This window comes from Saimiri boliviensis, chromosome 14 (genome assembly GCF_048565385.1).
Source record: "Saimiri boliviensis isolate mSaiBol1 chromosome 14, mSaiBol1.pri, whole genome shotgun sequence".
Taxonomy (NCBI): domain Eukaryota; kingdom Metazoa; phylum Chordata; class Mammalia; order Primates; family Cebidae; genus Saimiri; species Saimiri boliviensis.
In genome coordinates, this window is record NC_133462.1 from 93,783,189 (window position 1) to 93,809,413 (window position 26,225).

Genomic DNA, 26,225 nt, shown 5'->3' on the forward strand with positions numbered 1-26,225 from the left:
GGGCTCACCCCATCAGGGCCGAGACGCTGGGCCTGGCCTGGGGGTTGCAGTCGTGGGTGGGGAGGGGATGGCGGGCCCGCAGCTGTGGCTCAGGGCCAGGCTCCCGGCTGGGTCCGGCCTCCAGGCTGACCTGCAACCCCGGATGGAGAGGCTGACTCGGGGTCCCCTTAGCGCTGCGTTTCTGTCTCAATTTTTCTGTGTGTCTCCGTCTCGGACTCAACCTTTCTTTGCCTCTGCGTCTGTGTCTGTCTGTACTTCGTCTCTGTCTCCCCTTCTCTCCGTCTGTGCCTTTGTCTCTATCTCTTACTCTGTCTCTCTCTCTGTCCACCTGGGCCACTAGCTTGAGGCAGGGGCCAGGCTGAGGGACCCGAGCCCCACAGAGGCCATCACCTCGGGGCAGCTGAGTCCTTGGTCACCCCAGCTCACGCACTTGACCCCTCTTCACCCCTTCCTGCCCAGCCTAGGGGCTCCAGCCCCTTCTCAGAATCATGGCCCACACCCCCTCCATGCTTCTCCCTGTATCAGCCCCTGCAGGGAACACAGTGGCCCAAAGTCTCCCCAGGGCAGCAGGGGCCTGAGCCTTCAAATACAAACATCTGAAGAATGTGAAGTAAATCACCCACTGTGAACGCCCACTGACCACACCTCTCTGGACAGCCCATGCTTCCAGAGGGACGGGAAGGAAAGGCGTGAACTCCTTCCCACGTGTAATGTCCAAACAGATAAGAAGGCATCAATTCACATTCCAAGAGGGCCAGGTGTGTGCCACAGATTGCTTAAATCCCAAAGGTCATGACCAGCACTGACTTCTGATTTGTATCGAACTTTAACATACGTGTTCTTAGAGACGGGGTCTTGCTCTGTTGTCCAGGCTGCAGTGCAGTGGGGGCGATCACGGCTCACTGCAGCCACAACCTTCTGGCCCAAGTGATCCTCCTGCCTTGGGCACTGCCAGGCGGGGCTAAGTTTTTAATGTTTTGTAGAGACAGGGTCTCACTACGTTGCCCATGCTGGTCTTAAACCTGGCCTCAAGTGGTCCTCCCACCTCAGCCTCCTACATGGCTGGGACTACAGGCGTGAGCCACCCTACCTGGCTCAGAAATAACTTTCTTTTTTCTTTTTTTTTCAAAAACCCTGTAGCCACCACCTCAGATCTCCACACCCCTTGACGGCAACTCCAGGAAGCAGCTGTGCGGACGCCCTCAGCACGTCTCGCCCCAGCCCGTGGGCCCCACGTCTCTCGCCACCAGGTCCACTGGCTTGCTTGGAGAAGACACTTCTCAAAGATGGTCCTCATCTTGCTTTGAGAAGACACTTCTGCTGGGGTTCGGATTCCACATCCGACCTCTGAGCAAAGGCACAGCCAGGTTTAGAACGGAGTGCGACGCCGACAGTGGAGGGGAGGAGGGAGGAGCGTGGAGCTGGAGATGCGGCTCCCCGGCCGCGTCGCAGGGCAGCAAGGCGAGGCCCTTCCACCCTTTCTGGGGAGACGTCGGTTCTGCATCCCAGGTAGGAGGTCGTCTGCTGTCTCCGGAGCGCAGCATGCGCAGCCCCATCAAAACCGCTCCGTGTCTCTAAGAGTCAGGCTTTCTCTCCCACGGGGCACCCCCTGCATGCGGCTAACACCGGGCTCCATCACCTCCCCACAGAAACCGGGGTGTGGGTAACGACGTGAGCCCCTAAGGCACTGCTGGTAACAGGTCTTGGTCCCCCCGGCCAGCCAGGTTTGAGTGGGCCGAGAGCCGACAGACTGCAGCACGCGCTCCGCCTTCGGGCTCCACGACTCCCACGCACTCCTGGTTTCTGAGAATGACTTCGTCATTCTGCCCACTGGGGTCTCTGGCAATGGGAGGCACCCCTTGGGTTTTTGGACTTGTTCTGTCCCCGACATGGTTACCAGAGGCATCATTTGTGAAAATCAGCCCTCAGCATGCCACAGGACTTTGGTGGAAACCACACACCTGACCCTGCAGGGGCTGGTGACGATTTGGGGGCGGGCCAAGTATATAGCGTTTATGAATATCCATGTGTGGTGTCTGTTTAGCATGTACGTGTGTTGCATGGATCTGTGCATGTGTTATGTGGCTGTGTACATGTGTGTATGTGTGCAGTATCCACGTGTGCACACATGTGGTCTAATATGTATACTTATGTGTGCAGTGTGTGCATGTGTAGCTGTGTGTGGTGTGCCTGTAGACATGTATGTGCAGTGATTTTGCATGTATCTATGAATCTGTCCTATACTTATGTGTGTAGTGTGTGTACATGTGTAGCTGTGTGTGGTGTGTAGTGTGCCTGCAGACAGGTATGTGCAGTGACATTTGCATGTATCTATGTATCTGTCCTATACTTATGCAGTGTGTGTACATGTGTAGCTGTGTGTGGTGTGCCTGCAGACATGTGCAGTGACGTTTGCATGTATCTATGTATCTGTCCTATACTTACGCAGTGTGTGTACATGTGTAGCTGTGTGTGGTGTGCCTGTAGACATGTATGTGCAGTGATTTTGCATGTATCTATGAATCTGTCCTATACTTATGTGTGTAGTGTGTGTACATGTGTAGCTGTGTGTGGTGTGTAGTGTGCCTGCAGACAGGTATGTGCAGTGACATTTGCATGTATCTATGTATCTGTCCTATACTTACGCAGTGTGTGTACATGTGTAGCTGTGTGTGGTGTGCCTGCAGACATGTGCAGTGACGTTTGCATGTATCTATGTATCTGTCCTTGCACAGGTGCAGTGTGCACCGTGCATGATGCCTGTGTATGTGGTGTGTACATATGTGTACCTAAATACATATTCATGTGTGGTATTTGCATATATGTATTGTATACCATGCGTGTATGTGTAGTATGTGTGATATATATCTATATTACACATATAGTGTTATATACATGCATGTATAATGTGTGTGTGGCATATATGTACATACACAAGATGTACCATGTGTTTCTATGTCTCTGTGCACAAGTGTGTGTAATATGTATGTGTGTAAATCGTGACAGGCCAACCACATGCATGAGGGGTAGAATGGGGACCCCGGCAGCCCTGGGCACCACTGCCCACTCCCTGGCTGGCTTCCTGGGCCCCCACCTCCCTGGCTGCTCCTCTCCCTGGGCTGGCCTCTTCTCGCCTCTGCAGACTCTGGAAGTGGGCGCGCTCAAGGCTGGGTGCTCAGGCCTCACCCCTCCACACGCACTCTGCATCAGCTGGCAGGTCAGATGCTCTGCAGGTCTGATCATTTGTGGTCTCTGGCCACACCCTCCCCGGCCACACCCTCTCCTGAGCCTTACTTGCACGTCTCTAACTGCCCCTCAGCCCCTCCGCCTGCATTCCCACAGGCATAGACTGCAGGGTCCTCCCAGGCCTGGCGCTTCCTCCTCCCGCCCAGCCTGTCTGCATACTACCCTTTATCAAAGGAACCCCCCCCCCAACTGGCAGATGTCCAGCCCCACCTGTGCGCACATCTGGTGCCAAGCTCTCTCCACGTGGCCAGCCACCCCATCGACAAATGGGCCAGCTCTGCCCTCAACACGCCCCTGGAGTCCACAGCCACCTGAGCCCCTCCCCCAGCTCCCAGGGCGGCTCCCAGGCCCCCGCTCAGCCCTCCCCAGCAGGTTCCTGGCATTACAGCCAAGGTGACAGATGATGGAGCCAACCTGTGTCCCTCTGCTGCTTAAACCGGTCACAGCTCCAGCCCAGGGGACGATGGATGCTGCCTAGAGAGAGGCCCCCGCTCCTGGGAGGTAACCTCGGGCTCTTGGGATGTCCTGGGAAAAGCGGCTGTTCCCCCATGGGACCATCTATGCTGACCGTGGATTTCTGAGATTCCCGGGGTCCCTGGCCCATGCAGCGTCAGCTTGGCCTCCCGAGGGGCTGGAGCCCAAGAACCACTACAGAGCAGTGAGCCACGATTCCACGGCTGAGCCCACAAAACCCTGGACCCTGGGGCTGGGGAAACCGCTGGTTGGCTCCACCCCGTGCGTGTCATGTGCTGTCTCTGGGAGAGACGATGCCCCTGGGAGGGACACCCGGACGCCCGTGGTAGCGCCTCCCGATTGTTCCCTGGGTGGCTCTCCCAGCTGCTACTTTAACTGGCCCTCCGGCCGCAGTCAGCCCTGACCGTGCGACTAACAGCTTTGCAGAGCTGAGTCCTCCTCGAGATCCCCTGGCTCCCTCCTCTCCAGGCCATGCTGGAAACTGGGTGGCAAGTGGACGTATGGGGCCCGTCCTTCATGCCCCAGACACCTGGCCAAACCCCATGCCGGGCCCCCAAACCCCACAGCCCCTTTCTCTCGGCTGGCAGGGCCAGCATCTGGGACAGGAAAGCTGTGGCCCCGGCTCTGGGTTTACCTTTGTACCAGCTGACGATGGGCTTGGGTGTGCCCGTGACGCGGCAGGCCAGCTTGACCGTCTCGCCCAGCTCGGCTGTGCAGTCGGCCAGCTCCTCCTCAAAGTCCGGGGGCCCTGAGGGCACACACAGCCCTCAGTGCTCTGGGGGGGTGTCGGGCTGCAGCACCCCCAGGTGCACCTGGCAGGTCACCTGCCCTGTGCCACAGGCCCCACATCCGACGGTGTGGCCACGATGGGGACTGTCCCTTGTCATCCCTCGTCCGTCCAATGTCCCCATCTGGAGGCAGGTGCAGGAAGCAGGTGTGTGTTTAACAGAGACCAGGGCGGGCTTGGGGGAAGATTCTGCTCACACCCTGGCTGCCACACCCTTCACAGCCCCTGACACAATCCGGATGGGTGCCCTGGGCTTGGGGTCCCCACGGTGTCCCCCACCTCGGGTCAGGGCCGACTCAACACCCAGCCCCAGGGCTCCCCGTGAGGCTGTAGCCATTACACGCTGCAAGCCGGCTGAGCTGTCTGTCCCGGGACCGAGCCCACCCCTCACACCCACTTGGGCAAGGACCCGTGTGGCTGCAGGAACAGGCTGGGGTGCCTCACCCCGGCTAAGCCCCCTGACCCCCGGGGAGGTGGACGCTCACGCCACACAGGCAGGGCCAGACGCTGCTGGATGCCACAGATCTCCTTCACCCATGAGTTCTTGATGACGGTCGTCCGCGCCTGCAGCAGGTACTTGCGCACCGAGTCCTCCCGCTCCTGCCACACCTCGAAGGCACGGTCGTCCCCCTCCACCTGGTCGTTCAGGTCGATGCTGCTCAGCTGTGGGGTGGGGAGGGCATCAGCGCAGGGAGGGGACACGGCTGGACCGTCCCCAACAGAGGTGGGCCCCGACAAGGAAACACTCGGGCCACCCCGGACCGGCAGCATCACCGCGGAGCCGAGCGATGGGGACCCCACCCGCGTCTGCAGACCTTCATCATGTTCCGGAACACGTAGCTGAAGGTGTCGGTGCGGGAGTCCCGCCGGGGCTTGCAGATCACCAGGTGGTTGCGGAAGAGGAACACGTGGCGGTTGTGGCCCTTCCAGGGCATGCGGGCCCCTGGCGCGCCCTCCCACACGATGAAGTGGCCCTGGGGAGGTGTGGGTTGCGGTCAGCCTGTGACCGGCCAGGACGCCCAGTGTGCAGACCCGACAGCACCCAAGGGCCCAGGGCCCTAACCGACTCATGCGCACGCCCCCACCTCCTGGCAGCACCCCACACCCACCCACATGGCCTGCGCCCCGGCCCCTCCCCGACCTGGCGGACGGGCTCGCCCAGGGCCTCCAGGGTGCCGGGGTAGTTCTCCATGAGGGACACGTGCAGCTTGTCCTCGGCGCGCTTCGGCAGGGCGGACACCACGGCGTAGGCCTGCTCCAGCAGCGCACAGTTCTGTCTGTTCCGCGCCTTGTTGCGGATCAGCTCCTGCGGCCGGGACGGAGGTCAGGGCTCAGGCTGCCCCACAGCTGGACCCCGAGAGACCCGGTCTGGTCAGGGGAGGCGGGGCCCACCTTCAGCAAGGCCTGGTAGCGCTGCACGCGTTCCACCGGCTGCTCCAGGTAGTGCTGCAGGGGCGGCAGCAGGGGCCGAGAGGGGTCTCCTGCCGACAGGGTCTCCTCCGCGTATTTCTGTGGGAACCGGGAATGGGGTTTTAGGGCAGGAATGGGAGTCTCCCTGTTGGCTGAGTCCCTGACAGCTGGAGGCGGGGGGTCACAGCCCTGCACCCTGAGTGCCAGCTGTCATCAGCTGTGACAAGCACAGGACTCCGCTGCTGAAGCAGCCTGACCCCATTTCGGAACGGAGGCCCAAGGGGGCCACGGGGAGGCTGCGGGCAGAGGCTCTGATGCAGGCAGGCCAGGGTGGGCCTCCAGAGGGAGCCCGTGAGCTCGGGCAGGGCACCTTGTAGAACTCCTGGACGGCTGTACTGACGACCACCGACTCGGCCTGCACGCGCCCCACCAGGAACTCCAGGTACTGCTCAAAGGCCGCCTGGTTCTTGATGAAGCACATGGCCACGTCGTCGTCCGTGTCGCAGTGCCGCAGCTCCTGCAGGAAGCTGCCGTGGACAGGGATGGCGTCAGGACTCAGCCGGTGCCCCCCGGCCCGGCCCTGAGCCCTCACCTCTGGGAGGAAGCTGGCCTCTGCACCAGGGCCACGGCCCTGTGGCTCCTGGGACCCGAGACGGTGTGTGCAGACAGGTGTTGGCATGCAAGGAAGTGCTTGTGTGCTGTGTGCAAAAGCACACATGAATATCGTATGCACGCATGTGTGGAGGCATGCACATGTGTATGAACGTGCACGTGGCTGCACACAGGCAGGTGGGGGGAAGGAGGCGCTGTGCGCTCTGTGCATGTATACACAAGTGTGCAGATGAAAGGGTGTGCAAAAGTGCATGGGCATACATGTGCATAAAGTGTGGAGATGTACACAAGGCATGTGTGTAACGTACACAGGCATGCCTGTGTGCATGTAGGTGACGCGCACGTGTATGTGGGTGTGCTGTACACATGTATGTGTTCATGTGTGCACACGTATCAGGGTGTGCATGCTTGTGTCAGCAGTGGGTATGCCACGGGCCTTCCCATGAGTAAGCCAGGTACACCCGTCTGGGCTTCGAGGGAAGGTGTGCCAAGGGGTAAATCAAGTCAGCACCGGTTCTCTCCCTCCTTGGCTCCAACCCACCTGCAGGAGGCCTGGCCCTACAGAGCACCCGCGCATGGACATCGTGTGTGTGTGCGTGCGTCCCCACCCACCTGCCGTGGAAGCGGGCGATGTCCTGTACGTTGCGGAAGATGACTGCTTTCTGGCTGGCCACAGCCGAGGGCACGTGGGGGCAGCGCTCCAGGTGCTGCAGGTGGTGACTCTGCAGGAACTGCAGCTCCTCCACGAAGGCCTGCTCGGAGCTCAGCAGCTCCTGGATCACAGAGCTGGGCGGGAGGGGCCGCCGTGAGGGACCCCGGAGCGCCTGCCTCCCGCACCGGGACTGAGGGCCACAAGGCCCCGCTCCCTCGGCTGCTAGATTGGAGCGCCTCCTGCCACCCGAGGTCTGTCGCCTGCTCACAGGAAGTGGGAGAGCAGGTGCAGAGAGGCTGCCTCTCTAACGAGACGGGCCCCAACACCAGGAAGCCACCCAGCTGGGCCTCACTAGCAAGAGGCCTGGAGGGCAGCTGTGGGAACCCCGGCAGCTCTGGGCCTGCTCCGCTGTCCTCGGCCCCCACCCATCCCCAACAGGCTCACACAGGAGCAGTGTTTCAGAGGCCCCTGCAGAGGAATCAGTGTGACCATGACCCCAAGACCTCCAGTGTTGGGGCCTGGACCCAGAGCTGCTTTGGGAGACGGTCCAGCTGGCCACCTTGGGCCCGGCAGGCACTCACCTCAGCCTCGCCCTGTACTCGTCTTCAGACACCGCCTCCCCGGGAAACTCGGGGGCCTCGGCGGCCCCCCACTCAGGCGACAGCTGGTAAGGGAGGGAAGTTTGTGGTTGGGGCGCTGAGCTCTGGTCTTGCCTTGTGGGGACTGGCTCTTGCCACTCAAATTGGGACGACCTCCCAGGGCCCCCGAGGACCCTCCCGCCTGGGCATTTGGGTGACCCTCCCAGGGCCCCCGAGGACCCTCCCGCCTGGGCATTTGGGTGACCCTCCCAGGGCCCCCGAGGACCCTCCCGCCTGGGCATTTGGGTGACCCTCCCAGGGCCCCCGAGGACCCTCCCGCCTGGGCATTTGGGTGACCCTCCCAGGGCCCCCGAGGACCCTCCCGCCTGGGCATTTGGACGACCCTCCCAGGGCCCCCGAGACCCCCGAGGACCCTCCCTCCTGGGCATCCAGTACCTTGAGCCTCTTGTCTAGGTAAGCAGGTGATACCCAGCCCTGCCGCGAGGGGCTGCACTTGGTGGGCTTGGTGCGGACCAGCCAGCGCAGCGGGTGAGCGGCGTCCAGCACCTCCACGTACTGGCCTTCCCGCAGCGCAATGGCGTCCTGCTCGGCCCCCAGGGGCAGGTAGTCGGCGGTGACCACGTAGATATCAAAGATCTGAGGGACGTGGGGGGCTGAGATGGTGGGCCCCGGGAAGTGCCAGCCAGGCCTGCCGAGATCCCCAGCCCCAGGGCCAGGCTCCCCAGAGTCATCACGCACACGCAGAACAGCAGGAGTGGGGGAAGCCTCCCCTGCCCACCTGACCCCACAGGTCACCACAGCCCTGGGCTGCCTACACTCCCTTACCTGTTGGCCGTCTCCCCACCCCCAGCCCATCCCAAGCCCTAACAGAGTGCCTGGGACACACATTCTCTGCTGAAGGAATGAAGGAGAGAATGAACGAAGCAAACGAACGGCCCTCCCAGACAGGAAGTCTCTGCTGGGGCCCGTGTGGAGAAGGCCCTGTGCTCACCAGCTCCTGCCTCCTGGGCCCTCCACCCTGCACCCCTCTCCCTGCCCTGCCCCCAGAGGGTTCCAGCCGCCTACCTCGCCTCGGGCGTCCCCGTCCTCTGACTCCGAGGACGACTCCTGGACGCTGGAGGATGGCCGTGACCGGCCGTGCCGCGGGGACGCAGATGGCGTCCTGGACTCCTCGTCGCTGTCGCCTCCGGGCACCTGCAGCTTGGCTGGGGGCGCAAGGATTACGTCACCCCGGCCTGCCTCTGGCTCTCCAGGGCTCAGGGGCAGGCCGAACACCCACCATGGACACACCCCAGAGACCCCGGCACACGGGCCGCTGCCCCTCACCCTGCGTGATCTTGGCCGATACCATCTCGGTGATCTGGGAGGTCAGTTTCTGCAGGAACTCCTCTGTGCCCACCTCGGCGAGGGATAGGTGGCCCAGGGTCTCCCTGGCAGCCAGAGGCTCTCCTGGGGGTACAAATGCTCTGCTCAGGCGGCCGCATGCCCCTCGGATGTACAACCAGCACGCCCTGCTGCAGGCCCGTCCTGGGCCCTGGGAGCCGACGGTGAACAAAGGCCCAAGGCCTCCCTGGCATGGTGCTGATGTCCAGCAGGGAGATGAGACTGCGGCTGGCAGGGTGGGGGCTGCCAGGAACCCACCAGGATGAGGAGTCACTCTGGCTCATGAGCATCAAGCCAAGGCGTGACCAAGGGGCTGATAACATCCAGAGACGGGGCACAGCAGAGACCGCCAGGGGACAGCGGATGAGGGGTGCTGGGGACACAGCTGGCAGACGCTGCAGGAGCTGTGGGGCCTAAGCGGGGCTGTGCGGCTCTGTTCTCAGTGCCTGGCGCCCAGGTGTCTATACAGCCTGCTGGATGTGAGCTCTGTGTCCGGGGCTGGCCCAGGGACCCCACAGGCTCCTGGATCCATCCACGGGGATCAGATGTGGCTCCGACATTAACCAAGCCTCAAGTCTAGGCCACAAAAACATGGGTCAGTCCTGGCGAAATGAGCAGATGTCCTGGGGCTGCGCTGCCCAGGACGAGCCTCTGAGGCCTGGAGCCACCCCGGGCAGCCTCCTCCCTGTCCCTGGCATCAGCGGCTCAGCCACCCTGGCCCCTCTCAGGCACACACCCACCCTGATTGTACCTTTCCTCTGCCCCGCAAGGTCAGCCAAACCCGCAGGTTCCAAGCCCTGGGCTGTGACAGCGTGTGTGGTCCTAAATGGGTGAAGCAAGTGTCCTGAGAGGCCTGGGCTGGACCCCACCACCCTCCGTCCTTTGAGCTCCTGACAAAAAGAGGGTCTGGGGGCTGCAGGGAAAGGGGCTCCATGCCAGAGAGGCCCCAGGGAAGCCCTCATTTTGCAAGGGTGAAACTGAGGCACAGAGAAGGAAGAGCACTAGCCAAGGCACGTGGCCTGCATGGGGCAGAGCCGGGACGCGCTCGGGGACAGGTGGTCTCCCCAGGGGCAGCGCTGTCTTGACCCCACTCCTAGAGTGCCCTCCCTGACCCAGGCCGGACCAGCCTCCAGGGACAGCCCTTACTCACCCCTGCAGGAAAGTGGAAATCGGCGCTTCCTTCACTTTCTCCTGCTCCTCCACCTTAGGCACTGTCGGGAGGACCGGGCCAGCCATTGGGATTGGGCTTCCGACCCCGGCACCTCTGATTCCGGGTTTGGACTGGGTCCCTCCAAAGCCCTGAGCAGGGGCTGTGCCTGAGCCCACCTCCCCAACCCACTCTTGGCCTGCGGTCACCCCAACACTGATGGGAGGGGAATGGGTTCTCCTGTCCTCCGAGGGGCTGAGCAAGGCCCAGGACCTGGTGGTGCGGAACCCACAGAGGCCTGGGCCCAGAGAGGGCTCTGAGGCTCAAACCCACCAGCACCGCCAGGGCGTGACCCGTCTTGGGGTGTCTGCGGTGCTGTATCAGAACAAGAAGAGCAAAAGGGGGCCCACAGGGTCCCGGCCCAGACGGTGATGGGCCACGTACCCCGAGGAGACCCCAGAGCCACCCAGGGCCTACCTCCCATACCCCACCCCTCACTCCCTACTCACGACCAGAGACGTGCAGGCTGGCGGAGCAGACGGCCTGGCCAGCCGCGTTGCTGGCGATGCACGTGTAGGTGCCCTGGTGCTCCCGGCCCACGTCCAGCAGGACCAGGCTGTGCTGCTGCGCCGAGCTGGCCACAGTGTAGCCCGGCGTGTCGGGACCAATCCATAGCACGCCCCTCTCAGCCGCCTCCCTGAGCCAGTGCACGGTGGGTGCCGGGCATCCTGAGGGCGGGCGAAAGGGTGGGAGGTGTGCCCCATCAGGAGCGGCCTCTGGAGATGGGGCCCTTCCTGTGGCCCCCCTGGGGAGATGTGAGTGGAAGGGGCACCTCTGTCCCATCCCAGGGGTGATCTTTCCACGGCCGAGGCGGAAAACGCCCTACCTTCCACCTTCACAGAGAAGGTGATGCTGGAGCCCTTCTTCACTTTCTTAGGGGTGAACCTCTCCAAGATTCGGGGTGGCACCAGCTGCTTACGCACATCTGAAGGGCACAGGGCAGCTGCTGGGGACTTGGCATACCCCCACCGCCTGCCTCCTGGCCCCCCACAGCGCCTACAGGCCCCCAGGTGGCTCTCCACGGCCAGCACCTGGACAGCACCATGCTGCTCCCTCGGCCGGGCTGTCTGTTGGCTGCACCCTCCCTGAGCCAGCCCGTGGTCACTCACATCTCCACGGCAGCCAGCCCTGGGCTCAGGCCCTCTGTGCCTATGGCCACCTGGCTGCCCCCTACCCGCCTGGGCCTGCCTCACCTGATGCAGGCTTCTCTTCTGGTTCATCGGGGCCTGAAAGAGACAGTGGAGTCAGACACCCGGCACCCAGAGCCCCGCCGTGGCTCCTGCCCAGCACTGTGCGGATGCCCGGCAATCCCACCCACTGTGGTGAGGGAGTCTGAGGGCAGCGCTGCCCCCCCAGGCAAACGTCCTAACCCCCGCCTGAACCCTGGGCCATGGAGCTCTGGAACCCCACGCTCGGGTGACAGAGGCAACTGGCCGTGTGGACCAGACCCGATGCCCCACCACCCACCCTCACCCTGCCACGGACTCTGGCCCCACACCGAACCCAGCACACAACGGAATGCCACTGCTCAGAGCAGCAGGGGACTCCCACCTGGGGCCTCGGGGGAAAACCGCAGCAGTGGGGGGACGGGTTTGGGTGAACCTTGGAATGAACTCTCGGTGCTTAGAACTTTCTGAACAATAAGGAAGGAGGGCTCTCTAGTCCCACGCTACCACCGGCTCTGGCCGGTGTGCGGGTCTATCTAGAGCCACAGGGCTGACTCACTTTCCCGGGTCAATTTCAACCTCCAGTCTGCCCATCAGTCAGGACAGAGGGCTACACACCCGCTCCCTGCAGGGCCGACTTCTGGCCGCCTGTGCTGCTCTGTACGAAGGGGTGATGGCCACTGACCCCCACTGCGGGCCTGAGGTGGCAGGGTTGCGGGGTGTCAGCCCACCGAGGGCTTGAGGTGGCAGGGTTGCGGGGTGTCAGCCCACCGAGGGCTTGAGGTGGCAGGGTTGCGGGGTGTCAGCCCACCGAGGGCCTGAGGTGGCAGGGTTGCGGGGTGTCAGCCCACCGAGGGCCTGAGGTGGCAGGGTTGCGGGGTGTCAGCCCTGGCCAGGATGCTGGCCAGTGCCCAAGGCTCTGCCCGGGACCTGGGAGCACCCACCTTGGACCAGCAGCCGCGCAGATGAGTAGGCGGCGCCCGTGGCGTTGCTGATGTAGGCCGCGTACTGGCCAGCGTCCTCCCGGGTGACGGAGATGACCTCCAGGGTGTGCAGGGTCTTCTTGTCAGTCATGCGGATGTGGGTGGATGCGGTCAGGGGCTGGCCGTCTTTGAACCAGTATAACCTGGGAGCTGGGTAGCCTGGGCCACGGGAGGGGGTGTGGTCAGCCTGGGCTGCCACCCATGGGCATCATGCCCTCCAGATGGGAGACAGACCCCACAACATCAGTGACACAGTGGTGGCCTTCCGCACCCGGGCAGCATGTGCGGGGGAACCCTGCAGGTACCATCGTAAGGGTCTGAAGCCTCAGCCTGTTCCCAAATATTAATTTAGAAATGTAGGTACATAGTTATTCCCTTACATAATCATACATAATTTTATAAAGATACATACTCGATATAACCTTTAATTTTACTAACGACTATTGGGTTATGAAGCATGGAACTGAGGTGACATTGTGAACAAGTGACCCTAAGGCAGGATGCTCTAAGCCCTCTGTGACGCGCCTTCGCTGTGCGGCAGTGCCAGCGCTGGGAAAGCGCCCGCTGTTCAGCCAGCTAAGGAAGGAGACATCCAATGGCCGAGACGTCTCCTTCCTGGGGAGTTAGGAGAAAACTCCGCTCCTCCACGCTCTGGTGGCAAGGCCTGGCGACGGTCGGGAGCCCACAGACCTCTGGGGGCTCAACTGTCTCTATGTGGGGCTGGCTTCAGCGGTCACGGTCCATGTCCACGCTCACGCTCTGCTTCCGCACCTGGTTTCTCTTTTTCTCAGAAGAACTAATGTCCTTGACATTTCTGACAAATATGCGAAGAGCGCTGACGCATTAGGGTTTCTCGCCTCGACTCCCTGAACGTCCTGGGTCCCCGATCTTCAAGACCCGTGACTTACCTGACCCTATCACTGACCGCCATGACCCCATGCCACCTACCTGCCCTCTGCTTTGTACTCAGTAAAAGCGTCCCGGCGCTCGGGGCCACTGCGGATCTCCACGCTCTGGTTGGCAGTGGACCCCGGGCCCAGACGCCCTTTACCTCTGTGTCTGTGTCTTCTATTTCCACAGTTTCTTGTCTCTGCACCAACAGGGAGCTCACAGAACCCCACAGGGCTGGGCCCTGTACAGCAGGATGAGTGACCGCCTGACCCCACGGCCCGGGTCTCCTTTCGCTTGTGGCTGACGGGGGCAGCTCCTCGACCTCCATCCCGCCACGGCCGGGTCCCCACTCCCTTTCCCTCTCACCTTTCACCTTCAGCTGGAACTTGGCCAGGCGCGTGCCAGGGGCCACCCGGAGGTCTCTCAGCTCCTCTACCACCTGGGGCAGCTGGCCTTCGTCACCGGTGGACTCTGTCCCCTCCTGCTCCCGGCTGGCAGGAGAACAGAAAAGGCGGCAGCCGTGACGCAGGGCAGGAGGGGCGCCGAGGGGCTCAGGCATGGATGACACTGGGAGCCCCCGTCTGCTGACTCAGCGGACAGAGGCCACCGGGCCGTGGAGGAAGGCTCCAGGAGAGCATGCCGTCAGCCCCAGCCCGGCCCTCGCCCAGCACCGTCACTGCCCGAGAGGCCCTGCAAGGTCAGTCCGGGGCACAGCCCCCTCTGCGGCCCCTACCTGGACAGGTAGCCTTGGGCACTGAAGTAGGACGAGGACTCCGTGGCATCCGCTGCAGTTTCGTAGTCTGTGCTTGTCACTGGGGAAGGAAAGGGAGCTGAGCCACGCCGGCCACCCCACCTGCCCCGGCATGAGCTCCTGCACCAGGGTGGCGTCGGCCCTCAGAGGTCCTGGCTACACAGCCCTGCCTGGGAGCCACTGAGGCTTGGGGGCTAGGAAGTCACGGGGGGACAGCGGCATTGCTGCCTCTCCACCCCGGGCTGTCACCAGCCCCACTCCGCAAGGCCTCTAACCAACCACAAGCCTCTTGGACACAGCAAACTAAATCCTGCATGGTCCAGAGGCCTCAGAAGAAACAGTGATAGTGGCAGAACCCTCCAGTTCCATCCTACTAGGGAACAAGGGGATGACGAGACACAGGCCTCAAACCATTCTCAGCAAACTGACACAGGAACAGAAGCCAAACGCCACATGTCCTCACTCATCGTTAGGAGCTGAACAATGAGAACACAGGACACACGGAGGGGAACCGGGGCCTGTCAGGTGTGGAGGGCGAGGGGAGAGAGAGCATTAGGAGAAATCCCTAAGGCAGGTGACGGGTTGATGGGTGCAGCAAACCACCACGGCACGTGTATACCTATGCAACAAACCTGCACGTTCTGCACATGTACCCCGGAACTATAATAAAAGAGACACAGTCCTCAAAATCAGCAGCTGGGACTTGTGTTTCTACTCAAGATGGAGTGACTGGGGCTGGACTTACCCTCTCTTAATGGAATAAATGTTTAGGTAGCCCCCAAAGACCATATGCTGAAATATTAGCCCCCCATGGATGAAGAGGTGGGCCCCTGGGAGGTGGATAAGGGTGGGGCGCCCATCAATGGGATTACTGCTCTCATAGAAGGGACCCCAGAGAGCTCCCTCTGCCTCCTTCCCTCATGTCCTTGCATGATGTAGTTTGTCTTCTGTAATAAATTTCTAATCTTCTCTAACCTGCTATTAGCCCTATCCACTGGAAGTTCTATCATCTCTAGAGAAGTTCTACTTGGGTTTTAAAAATATATTCTATGTCTCAACATCACTAAATCATCAGGGAAATGCAAAGCAAAACCACAGTGTGATACCACCTCGCTCCTGCAAAGATGGCCATCATCAAAAACCAGGAGATGCTGGTAGGGATCAGTGATCAGGGAACACGTCTACACTGCTGGTGGGTGTGTACACCGGTGCAGCCGCTATGGAACAGTCTGGGGATTCCTTAAGGAACTAAAGGTAGAACTACCAACTGTTCCAGCAATCCCACTACTGGGAATCTACCCAGAGGAAAATAAGTCATAACTCAAAAAGGACACCTGCACACGAATGTTTACAGCAGCACAGTTCACAGCTGCAAAATTGTGGAACCAGCCCAAATGTCCATCAAGCAACGAGTGGATAAAGAAACCGGGGTGTGTAGTACGCGATGGAAAACTCCATAACCACACAGAGGAATGAACGAACAGCGCTGGCAGTGACGTGGATGAGACTGGCGACTATCATTCTAAGTGAGGTCACCCCGGAACGCAAAACCCAACATCACACGTTCTCATTCGTGCGTGGGAGCTCAGCTGGGAGGATGCAAAGGCCTAAGAATGATGCGGTGGACTTGAGAGACTGGCGGGGAAGAGGGGGAGGGAGGCGGGGGACAAAGGGTGACGAACACGGTGCAGCGTACGCAGGTCAGGTGACGGGTGCACCAAAGCCTCACAAATCACCGCTGAAGAACTGACTCATGTAACCAAACACCACCTGAACCCCAATAACTTATGAAAAAAATGGAAAAATCTTGAGAGATACAAAAATTTAAAATAAAATAAAATACATTCTATGTCTCTTCCTTTCTTTTCTGTTTTTTTTTCTGAGACAGCGTCTCCCTCTGTCACCCAGGCTGGAGTGCAGTGGTGCAGCCAGAGCTCACCGCAACCTCAACCTCCCAGGCTCAAGTGATCCTCCTGCCTCAACCTCCCAAAACGATGGGATTACAGTCACAAGCCCCTGCGCGCCTGGCCAGGGCAGTGATTTCTTAAAGACAGGAAACAGAGATGAGCCCTGTGGTTGCTCCAGTTTCCTGCCTTGAATTTGTAGGGCCAGGGAAGGGAAACTGAGGCAGAAGCAGACTCCTTGAGTTGAGAAGAGGGAGCTCAGAGACCCGAAAGACTAAGGCGGCTAGAGTTCACAGACGAAGTACTGGGGAAGAGAAGGTTGTGCAGAGAAAGGACCTGCCTCAAGGACTCAGCAGAATACTGATTGACATTTGCATGGGAGGAAAGACGCACCTGAAATGATGAGGGGAACAGTACCAGGGACAGCGCCTGGCTCCACCAGTGAGACTGGAGATTCCTGACTCAAAGGAGCACCCAGTAGAGTACTCGGGAAAGCTCTTGCCTCCGCAGTGCGAGGGAATTAGCCCTACACTGAGCAACCAAAGAAATCATAAAAGCCCGGCCTCAAGAATAAAATCCCATCCGAGTTTCTTCACTGTATCCCAGAACAAAGCTCAAGAAGACCTGCAGAAATACAAAATATCCCAACAGGGTAAAGCTTACCACGTCAGACCCTCCATTAAAGATCACCAGACATGCCACGAGACCGGACAAGATGACCGTAACGTAGAAAATAACCCACAGAAACCAACCCAGAACCGACGCAGATGTTGGAACTGGTAGAGGAGACAGAAGAACAGGTGTTAGAATTGTATTCTCTGCATTCAAAACGTTAGGTAGAGACGTAGAACATATTTTAAAAGACTCAAGTAGAACTTATAGAGACAAAAAATACAATGAATGAAATTTATAGGATGGATATTACACAAGAAAAGATAGTGGACACAAAGACATGAATAAAAACCAGGCAACACTCTCAAGAAAGTAAAAAGACACCCACAGAACGAGAAAATATTTGAGAATCCTTTATCTGATAAGACTCTAGTATCAAGAATACATGAAGAACTCCTACCACTCAAAAACAAAAGACAAATCACCCAATTTTACGACATCCGAAGGATTTGAATAGACATTTCTCCAGAGATAAACAAACGGCCCACAAGCACATGAAAACTTGTTCGGTATCATCAGTCACTGGGGAAATGAAAGCAAATCAACACGGTGAGATACCCCTTCACGCCCGTTTGGATGGGTATAATAAAAAAGATGAACAACAGCACGTCCTGGCAGGATGTGGAGAAACTGAAACGCCCGCACGTCGCTGATGGGAGTGTGAAATGACGTGGCTGCTGTGGCAAAGGCTGGTGGCTCCTCTCGGAGTTCAGCCGAGTTGCCACATGACCAAGCAATTCCACTCCTAGGTGTATACAAGAGAAAACTAAAAACACGCTCGCACAAACACTCACACACAAACTACACAAACGTTCACTGCAGCATCGTTCGTAGCAGCCAAAACAGCCGACGGATAAATGCCACCCAGTAAATGCACAAATACGCCACATACCATGGCATTTTTTTCAGCCATAAGGATGTATACGATAATGATACACGCACTACACGGACGGACCTTGTAAACAGTGTGCTCAGTGAAGGCAGGCAGGCACACATGGCCGCGTATTGTAGGCTTCTTCTCACAGGAAATGTCCAGAATAGGATAACCCACAGAGACAGAAAGTAGATGGGTTATTTCCAGGGGCTGGGGGAATGAGAGAACTGGGAGTAACTGCTAATAGCTTCTTTTCAGGCATGATGAAAATGCTCCGGAATTAGATACTCCAGAACATATTATTAGACAGAAGTGACGGTTGCACAACCTTGTGAATATACTAAAGCCCACGAAACTGTACACTGTTAAATTCTCAATTTCATGGTGTGCAAATACTTAAAAGTTTTAAGTCCTTATACAAAGACAAGTTATGGACAGAGAATCAGTGATAAGAATGACATCCTGATTCTCACTGGAAGCAATGCAAGCTAGAAGACAGAGGACCACTGTCTTTAAAATACGGAAAGAAAAAACTGTCCTAGGAAAAATATCTTTCAAAAACAAAACTGAAGCAAAGACATTTTCTGACACACCAAATCCGAAGGAATTCCAGCATACCCACAATACAGGAAATGGTAAAACATGTCCTCGGGCAGAAGGAAAGTGGTATCAGAGGGAGACGTAGATCTACGCAGCAGAGTGAAGCGCTCAGAGGTGGCACTATGTGGATAAGCACGTCGGTTCTTTTCTTATTTAAGATCATTGACTTGTCTTTAATAATTTTTTTTTAAATTTTGAAATAATTGTAAATTCACACACAGTTCTACGAAGGGACACAGAGATCCCGTTTATTCTTCACCCACCGTTCTGCAATGTCAACGTCTCCCCTAACTATGCTACGGCATCCAAGCAGGGACCTGGCATTGATGCCACCCATTGCTTTTGTTGAGATTTCGAGTTTTACAAGAACATAATTGAGTGTATGTTTATATATTTAATTTCATGTCGTAAGAATCCATTTTATTGTAGTTATTATTCATCAGTAGTTCCTTTTCATGGCTGAGGAGTAGCATTCCATGGAATGGATGGACATAGTGGTTGAACCACTCACCCGTGAAGGACATTTGGGGTGTTACAGCATTTGGCTCTGTTAGGAATATAAATCCTACGAACATTTGAGTGCAGGTTTTAGTTTGAATGAAATCTTTTCACTTCTCTGGTATAAATGCCAAAAAAAAAAAAAAAAAAGAAATTGCTGGGTTATAGGGCAAGCACATGGTTAGTTTTGTAAGAGGCTGCCACACTGTTTTCAGAGCGGCTGGCCCATTTCACGTTCCCACCAGCAATGCATGAGTGACCCAGTTTCTCTGTATCCTCACTTGCATTTGGTGCTATCCCCATTTGCAGTTGTAGCAGTAACAGCTCTGGTAGGTATGCAGTAACAGCTCATCAGGGTACTAACGTGACTATCCCTATGGCTAATGGCGTCACACATCTTTCATGTGCTTATTCGCTTTCCGCATATCCTCTGTGCCTAAGCTGTTTTTACTCACAACACATCTGATGCCAACTGGACACACAACACATGCATTCAGCTCTGACACTAACTGCCCAAAGTGAGCACACACCCCGAACATTAACCGGATCAGTCTCACGAGGCTGTCCCCACCGTAGATGCCAGCTCTAAGTCCCAGACTGCCACCCACACTTCTGACCGAATGGCGATGAACTGGAGGCTCCCACAACCCTCCTCCTTGTGTTTGATCATTTGCCACAATGGCTTGCACAACTCAGAAAAGTGCTTTACTTACTACTAGTGGTTTGCTATGAAGGATGTAACTCGGGAACAGCCTCATGGAAAAGACACACAAGGCCAGGTGTGAGGGAGCAGAGCAGCACTTGGCACCTCCACGTGTTTGCCAGCCCGAAAGCTACCCAAACCTTTAGTATATGGGCTGGTGCGGAGGCTGCAGCACACAGGCAGGATACGTTCCTTAGTCTCCACCCTCCCCAGAGAACGGAGGTAGAGCTGAACGTTTTGGGCTTCTAATACAGGCCTCATCTTTCTGGAAAGCAGCCCCCATCCTGAAGCTACCTGGGGGCCACCAAGAGTCACCTTATTAGAACAAAAGATGCTCCTGTCCCCCAGGAAATTCCAAGGGATTTAGATGCTCTGCATAGGAACTGAGGACAAGGGTCGGATAAATGCTTCTCACAACGCCACAATGCCGCGACCCATCCGCCACGCCCGGAGCTTCTCCTGAGAGGCTTCCTGATCAAGCCATTCGACAGCCTTCAAAAGGGACCCTGGAGTAGGCCGGACTCACCCTTCCTGACCCACTCACCCCACTCCATGAGGTCCACTTCCAAACCTTCCTGGGCCTCTGTCCCAGCCAGGATGCCTCTCAACCCCCTACCCCAGGGGGCTGCAGACGGGGGACCTGTATTGGCCTGAGCGCCCAGAGAGCTTTCCATCAGCCATAAGACACCGAGGCCCCAAATCCTGCCTGGCCTGAGATGAATGCTCTCTCAACCATCCTGAAGCTGAACTCAGGAGCTCCTACACCACCAACCTGGAGACGCCAAATCAGAGGCAGCACTCACGGTCCACACGGAGCTCGGCCTTGGTGGAGGAGACCCCCATGCTGTTCTCAGCCAGGCAGCGGTAGACACCCATGTCTGCTGGCACCACGGCTGTGATGATGAGCTGATGGCCACCCTGCTGGTCTTCATTAATCATGTAGTGGTCATTCTCCTCCAACAACTTCCCATCCTTGAACCAGCGCACGCTGGGCATGGGCTGACCTGTCACCACGCAGTCAAAGCTCACAGGATACCCATCCTGCACTTCTTGGTTCTGCAACTCGGTCAGGAACACCGGGGCTGGGAAAGATGCGTGAGTTAGCCCCAGGGAACAATGATCATGTCCGTCTGCCACATACAAGCAAGTCACCACCAGAGGAACACTTTGACACACATGACGTACAGAGCAATCATTCATACAGGAGCACTCAGAGACCCTGACAGCTAAACAGAATGGTGTCTTCGCCTGCTAAGCCTCTCTCTCTTCCTTGTTCTCTAAGAATTCTGTTTGTTAGCTTGCTTCCCAAGTTACGTTGAGGCAAAAGGGAGAAGGGGCTGGAAACAGGGAGGAAAAGGGAGGTAAAGCAGAGATGAAGACCGTGTGGTCTGTAAGTCCAGGAGGAGCAGGTGAGGGACTCAAAGCGAGGGGGAGGCTCAAAACTGGAGAGAAGTTTCAAGAAATAACACTGTGGGATATTCATCACACCCTGTCTAACATTCCTAGAGAGATACAAGCAAATAGGGAAACGGCTTTTCAACGACTCCTGGACGCTTGAAAGGGAAATGGTTTGCAGACCGGACCATGAGGAATGCAGCATTCTATACAGGTTACATTTCAGAGTCTCATTTAAAAAATGAAGTTCTAGAGAGCGAGTACACACGACCTTTGAACAACAGGCACTTGAACTGCTTGGGTCCACTTATATATGGATTTTTTCCAACCAAATGTGGATCAAAAAATACAGCACTTGTGGGATGCAAAACCCTGTAGAGGGAGGGTTGACTTTTCATGTAGACAGGTTCTGCAGGGCTCATTTGGGGACCGGAGTATGTGTGGATTTGGGTACACATGAGGGTTCCGAAATCCATCCTCTGTGTATACCAAGGTAAAACTGGATTTCACGTCATTTCACACATGCGAAAGCTAAGCAGCTTCTACAAAAGCACACAGCTAGTACGAGACAGGGTTGGAGTTCAAATAGATTTTAACCTCTATTTAACCTCAAAGTCAGAGCTGTTCACACCAGTGGGCTGCACCTGCAAAGAGCCCAGTGGTGGGTACAGGTCATCCCTTGAGCTTGCAGCAGACTCTGGCCACGCCTAGCCTGGCTCCTCCCCTGCCTCCTCTTGCCTCTCCACCCTGGCTCTGGACCCCAGACCAAGGCTCACGCAGACTCACCGGCACCCGAAGTCAGCAGGCTGGGCGCAGGCTCTGGAGGTGCCGCAGGGGCAGGGGCCTCTTTGCTGATGTGCAGCTCCGCCCTCCGGGGCCCCTGCTCCACAAGGTTGATCTCCACTCCAATGCCCAGCGTGGCAAACATCTCCTGGAAGCGGGTTACCGCCTGGCGGGCCTCGGCGAGTGCCTCAAAACGGATGCGGATGGAATGCTCGTCTTCGTGGTATGTCTGCCAGTCTGCGGGCTCCTCTGGCCCCGCAGGGCCCTCGTCTGCGCTCAGGAAGAGTTCCTCGTCTGAAACCTCGGCCGGGCTCTTGGTGCGGAAGAGCCGGTGCAGCCGCCGGGCGGCCCGGCGGAAGGTATCGTCCAGCTCACCCCCGGAGGAGCTCTCAGCCTCACTCTCTGTGCCGCTGACCACCACGCAGGCACTGTGGGCTACCTGGCCAAACTTGTTGCTCACCTGGCAGGTGTAGTGGCCAGCATCAGCACGGCCTAGGCCAGTAATCAGCAGAGAGCAGGTGCCATCCCCAAGCTGGTCGATGTGATGGTGCCGCCCATCCGTCAGCTCCATGCCATCCTTCAGCCAGCGGGCTCGCGCATCTGTCTTGCTGGCCACAACACACTCCAGCCGCAGGGCATCCCCCACCTGTGCCTCAGTGTCCCCAAATGTGTGGGAGAACACGGGCCCTTCCTGCTGCTTCATCTCTTTCCGAACCTTGTAGCCCTTAAAGGCGGCCTGGATCTTCACAGCTGCCTTGTCCACTGAGGGGTCCTCCAGGTCTCCCCGTGGTGGGCGCACAGCAGCCAGCGGCTCCTGCTGCTCCTGTGGCTTCACAGAGGGGGCTGCTGGGGCCCCGACCTGTGGGCACAGAGCCTGATGTCATGGTGAGACAGGGAAACTGAGGCCAGAAACAGGGCAGGACTAGCCCGGGACGCACGCAGGGACAGCCCCAGGTCTCGCTCCAGTAAGCCCTTTTCCCTCCTACCAACTGGACCCACACTAGCTTCGACTGACCTAGATGTCCGACAGCGCCTCCCAAAAGGCAAGCCCACTTCCTGGAAATCACTTTACAGTCACCCAGACGGGCATGAACAGGGTTGTGAAGATGAGGCCAGTTCTAACTCTTCGGGGCAAAGTTTTAACAGTCAGGCGGGTATAGGACTGGGTGGGTGCAGGGTGCATGGAGAGATACGCCGATGAAAGGAGGGTTGAATGGGAGAACAGGTGTACGTGTATGCGGGTGGGTGCGTGGGTGGCGGGTGAGTGAATGGTTAGGCAGATGGTGGTATGGGTGGATGAGCGGGTAAACAGGCTGGCAGCTAAACAGATGAGCAGGTGAACAAGTACAGGAATAGATCACGGACGAATAGTGGATGGATAAACAGCACGTGAATGGAGTTGTATGGTTGCATGGGTGGGTGAACAGGCTGACAGATAAATCAATAAGCAGGTGAACAGGCACAGGAGTGGCACATGGATAGCAGACGGATGGATAAATGGAAGTACGCTGGGTGGATACATGAACGGACAGCGGGTCGACAGATGCAAGTCAGAGAGAACGATGGATGAAGAGCTGAAAAGAAGGAAGGATGGATGCATGCATGGACGGACGGGTGGAGGCTGGCAGGTGGACGGTGAATGGACAGACGGTAGGACAATGAATAGACAATGGAGGGATGAGTACATAGATGGCAGATGGGTGGATGGAGACTAGATGGAAGGAAGCATGTGTGCATGGGCGGATAGACGGTGGATGGATAGATGGAAGAAAGGAAAGAAAGAGGAACATATGGATGAGCAGATGGCAGGCGAATGAACAGATGAAAATAAAGGTCTGGTTCAAGCTGGTGTCGAATATGGAAAAAAGAGAAAAAAAGAAAGTAAAGGAAGATGGACACATAAGTAAATGGGTGGATGAAAGGAAAAAAGAATGCATGAACGGATGAATGAATAAAAGGAAAAATGGGAACATAAATGGATAAATGGAAAAATAGATGCATGGATTGAAGGATGGATGGTGGATGGACAGAAGAGAATAAATGCACGCATTGATGGATGGCTCATGTGTGGGTGGATGGAAGGATGGATGGATGATGAACAGATGAAAGGAAGAAAAGACAGAAGCATGAGTGGGCTGGTGGCGGATGGATGGATGAACGGATGGATGGATAATGAATAAACAGATGAAAGGAAAGAAAGACAAATGTATGATTGGATGGATGGTAGAAGTGGGAGAGGATGGAAAGATGGATGCATGAATGGATGGATGGCAGGTGGATGGATGGAAGGAAGGATGGGTGGTGGATGGATGGGTGGAAGGATGGATGGATGGATGCACGGATAGGTGAATGAATGGTAGATGGATGCAAGAATGAATGGATGGATGGTGGATGGACAGATGCCTGGATGGGACATGGAAGGAAGGAAGTAAAGATGGATAAATGGATGCATGGCTAGATGGATGAATGGTAGATGAGCGGATGCACAGAAGGAAAAATGATAGATGAATAGATGCATGTATGGGTGGATGAATGGTGGAGGGATGGAGGGAGGGATGGAAGGATGGCGAAGGTCTCAGACCTCCTTGCAGGCCAAGTTGGGGTGCTCACCTTGCTGACCAGTGGTGACGTGCCTGGCCTCCCGGCCTTCTTGAGGTAGGTGACCAGGGAAGGGGTGCCTGCCCGGGACTCGTCATCAGAGCTGGTGTGTGAGAGGTCAGCCTCTCCGGTGCGTGCCAGCTCATCGGCCGTGGAGTAGCCTTCGGAGAAGTCAGGAGCCACCTCCTCTGCCTCCCGGGGCAGGCGCTGCGAGCGGCCGTCCTCCTCGGGCAGCTCGCTGATGGAGTCCAGCGTGGGCTCACGGCTCATGCGCCGCCTTCGAGCCAGGGCCTCCCACAGCAGGTGCAGGTCGCCCTCCTGAGCGGCCTCGGGGGGCAGGCTGGGCTGCGGGGGGGCCTCATCCACAGAGGCTGGGCTCAGCACCACTGAGGAAGGCAGGAGACGGGTCAGTGGGCTGGGACAGAGCTAACAGCCCAGACCCACCTCCGCTGCTAATCAGCGTGTGGCTGGGCTGTGGCCTTGCTAGGCCTCTCTGCCCGCCTGGCACTGGCTACTTCAGATGGCACAATCTTTGCAAGTCTCAGAGCCCCTGAGCCTCGGCTCTCCCGCTTGGAGTGGGGCCTCAGTCTACCTCCCTGTACAGGACATGTGATGCCTGGAACAGAAAAGGACTCTGCAAAGGCAAATTGGGCTGATTTGAGCCCTTCTGACCCTGCTTCCGGGATAGAGCACCTAGACTCATGGGAGTGCTGGCTGCCAGGCGGGGGGCTCAGGCTCAGAGTGCAAAGGATGGGCCTCAGAGTGTGGGGTGGCTTGGAGCACTGGGAGTTGCAGGGAGTTCAGAATACAGGGGATGTGTACAGGGGCCCAGAATCTTACAGGGACCGGAAAAGGAGAACCAAGTGTTGGACCAGCCCGGACCTGTTCGGGGACAGGGAGGCCGTCCTCGGCCATCAAGGCTCTGCACGTGGGGTTTGCACATCTCCCTACTGAGCCTCGGTCTCTCCCACATGGTGGGGTCCTCAAGAGGACCCTCAGCCCTTCCCTGAGAGAGCCTGTGAGAAGGTGGGCAAGCTGCACCCCCACCCAGAGCTCCCCACCCTGGAGCTGGGAGGACAGGGCCCACGCACCCTGGAAGGTGGCAGCCTCGGGGCAGGCGGAGCCCTGGGCCAGACCACAGCGGTACTCGCCCTCGTCTTCTGCCGTGAAGCCCCTGATCACCAGCATCTGTCGCCGACCCTGGGAGACCAGCTCGAAGCGCCCACTGGGTTGGATGCGCTCCGTCCCTTTGTGCCAGACGACCTCGCCAGCCTCAGCGGCCACCTCGAGCTCCAGACAGACATCCTCACCCGCTGCCACCTGCCGGCTCTCAAGAGCTGAGGGCTGGGGAGGCACAGGCTTTGGTGGCTCTGCTGGGAACAGCATCCATGGAGGAGAACAGGCCCCATCAGCAAAGATGCACCCAGAGCGCAGGCCCCACCCCGAGGCCCCGCCCTCCTCCCCCTACCCTCCTCCCCCCACCCTCCTCCCCCCACCCTCCTCCCCCCACCCTCCTCCCCCCGCCCTCCTCTCCCCGCCCTCCTCCCCCCGCCCTCCTCCCCCCACCCTCCTCCCCCCGCCCTCCTCTCCCCGCCCTCCTCCCCCCGCCCTCCTCCCCCCGCCCTCCTCCCCCCACCCTCCTCCCCCTACCCTCCTCCCCCCACTCTCCTCCCCCCACCCTCCTCCAGCTTGCGGAGGCTGTGAACTCCCCAGGGCCCAGTGCAGCAACTCACCAAGTTGCACAGTCTGGGGCAGGTGCACCGGCTCCCCGGCGCCCGCAGGGCCCACAGCTGCCACACGGAAGCGGTAGGTCTCCCCAGGGGAGAGACCATCCACCACACACTCGGGTCCAGGCACCAGATCGTGGCATAGCCGCCACTGGCCAGTGGCCCCCTCCTTCACCTCCACGCGGTAGCCACAGAGACCACCACCTCCATCGCTCGTGGGAGCCGCCCAAGACAGTGTCACTGCATGGCCACTGCGAGCCACCACCTCAGCATCCTCTGGGGGCTCAGGGAGGCCTGGGGGGAAGGGGGA

The 26,225-nt window shown here is 58.0% G+C and overlaps 1 protein-coding gene across 23 annotated transcripts in view; it reads right to left on the bottom strand.

Moving 5' to 3' along the window:
* Positions 1-26,225, bottom strand: part of OBSCN (obscurin, cytoskeletal calmodulin and titin-interacting RhoGEF) — a 156,940-nt gene that overhangs the window by 28,987 nt on the left and 101,728 nt on the right. For 22 of the 23 annotated variants that reach the window (XM_074385464.1, XM_074385453.1, XM_074385467.1 and 19 more), the window contains 24 exons: positions 25,922-26,209; positions 25,280-25,561; positions 24,201-24,574; positions 21,594-22,449; positions 20,216-20,494; positions 14,144-14,222; positions 13,777-13,901; positions 12,481-12,678; positions 11,564-11,596; positions 11,197-11,295; positions 10,820-11,038; positions 10,314-10,374; positions 9,915-9,985; positions 9,107-9,229; positions 8,846-8,985; positions 8,216-8,416; positions 7,763-7,845; positions 7,142-7,315; positions 6,288-6,444; positions 5,900-6,016; positions 5,649-5,813; positions 5,323-5,481; positions 4,993-5,170; positions 4,355-4,468 (listed from right to left, as the gene is read on the bottom strand). In XM_074385464.1, coding sequence (XP_074241565.1) covers positions 4,355-4,468; positions 4,993-5,170; positions 5,323-5,481; positions 5,649-5,813; positions 5,900-6,016; positions 6,288-6,444; positions 7,142-7,315; positions 7,763-7,845; positions 8,216-8,416; positions 8,846-8,985; positions 9,107-9,229; positions 9,915-9,985; positions 10,314-10,374; positions 10,820-11,038; positions 11,197-11,295; positions 11,564-11,596; positions 12,481-12,678; positions 13,777-13,901; positions 14,144-14,222; positions 20,216-20,494; positions 21,594-22,449; positions 24,201-24,574; positions 25,280-25,561; positions 25,922-26,209 — 4,575 coding nt within the window. The remainder of the gene's footprint in view (positions 1-4,354; positions 4,469-4,992; positions 5,171-5,322; positions 5,482-5,648; positions 5,814-5,899; positions 6,017-6,287; positions 6,445-7,141; positions 7,316-7,762; positions 7,846-8,215; positions 8,417-8,845; positions 8,986-9,106; positions 9,230-9,914; positions 9,986-10,313; positions 10,375-10,819; positions 11,039-11,196; positions 11,296-11,563; positions 11,597-12,480; positions 12,679-13,776; positions 13,902-14,143; positions 14,223-20,215; positions 20,495-21,593; positions 22,450-24,200; positions 24,575-25,279; positions 25,562-25,921; positions 26,210-26,225) is intronic. The other variant, XM_074385451.1, reaches the window with a different exon arrangement.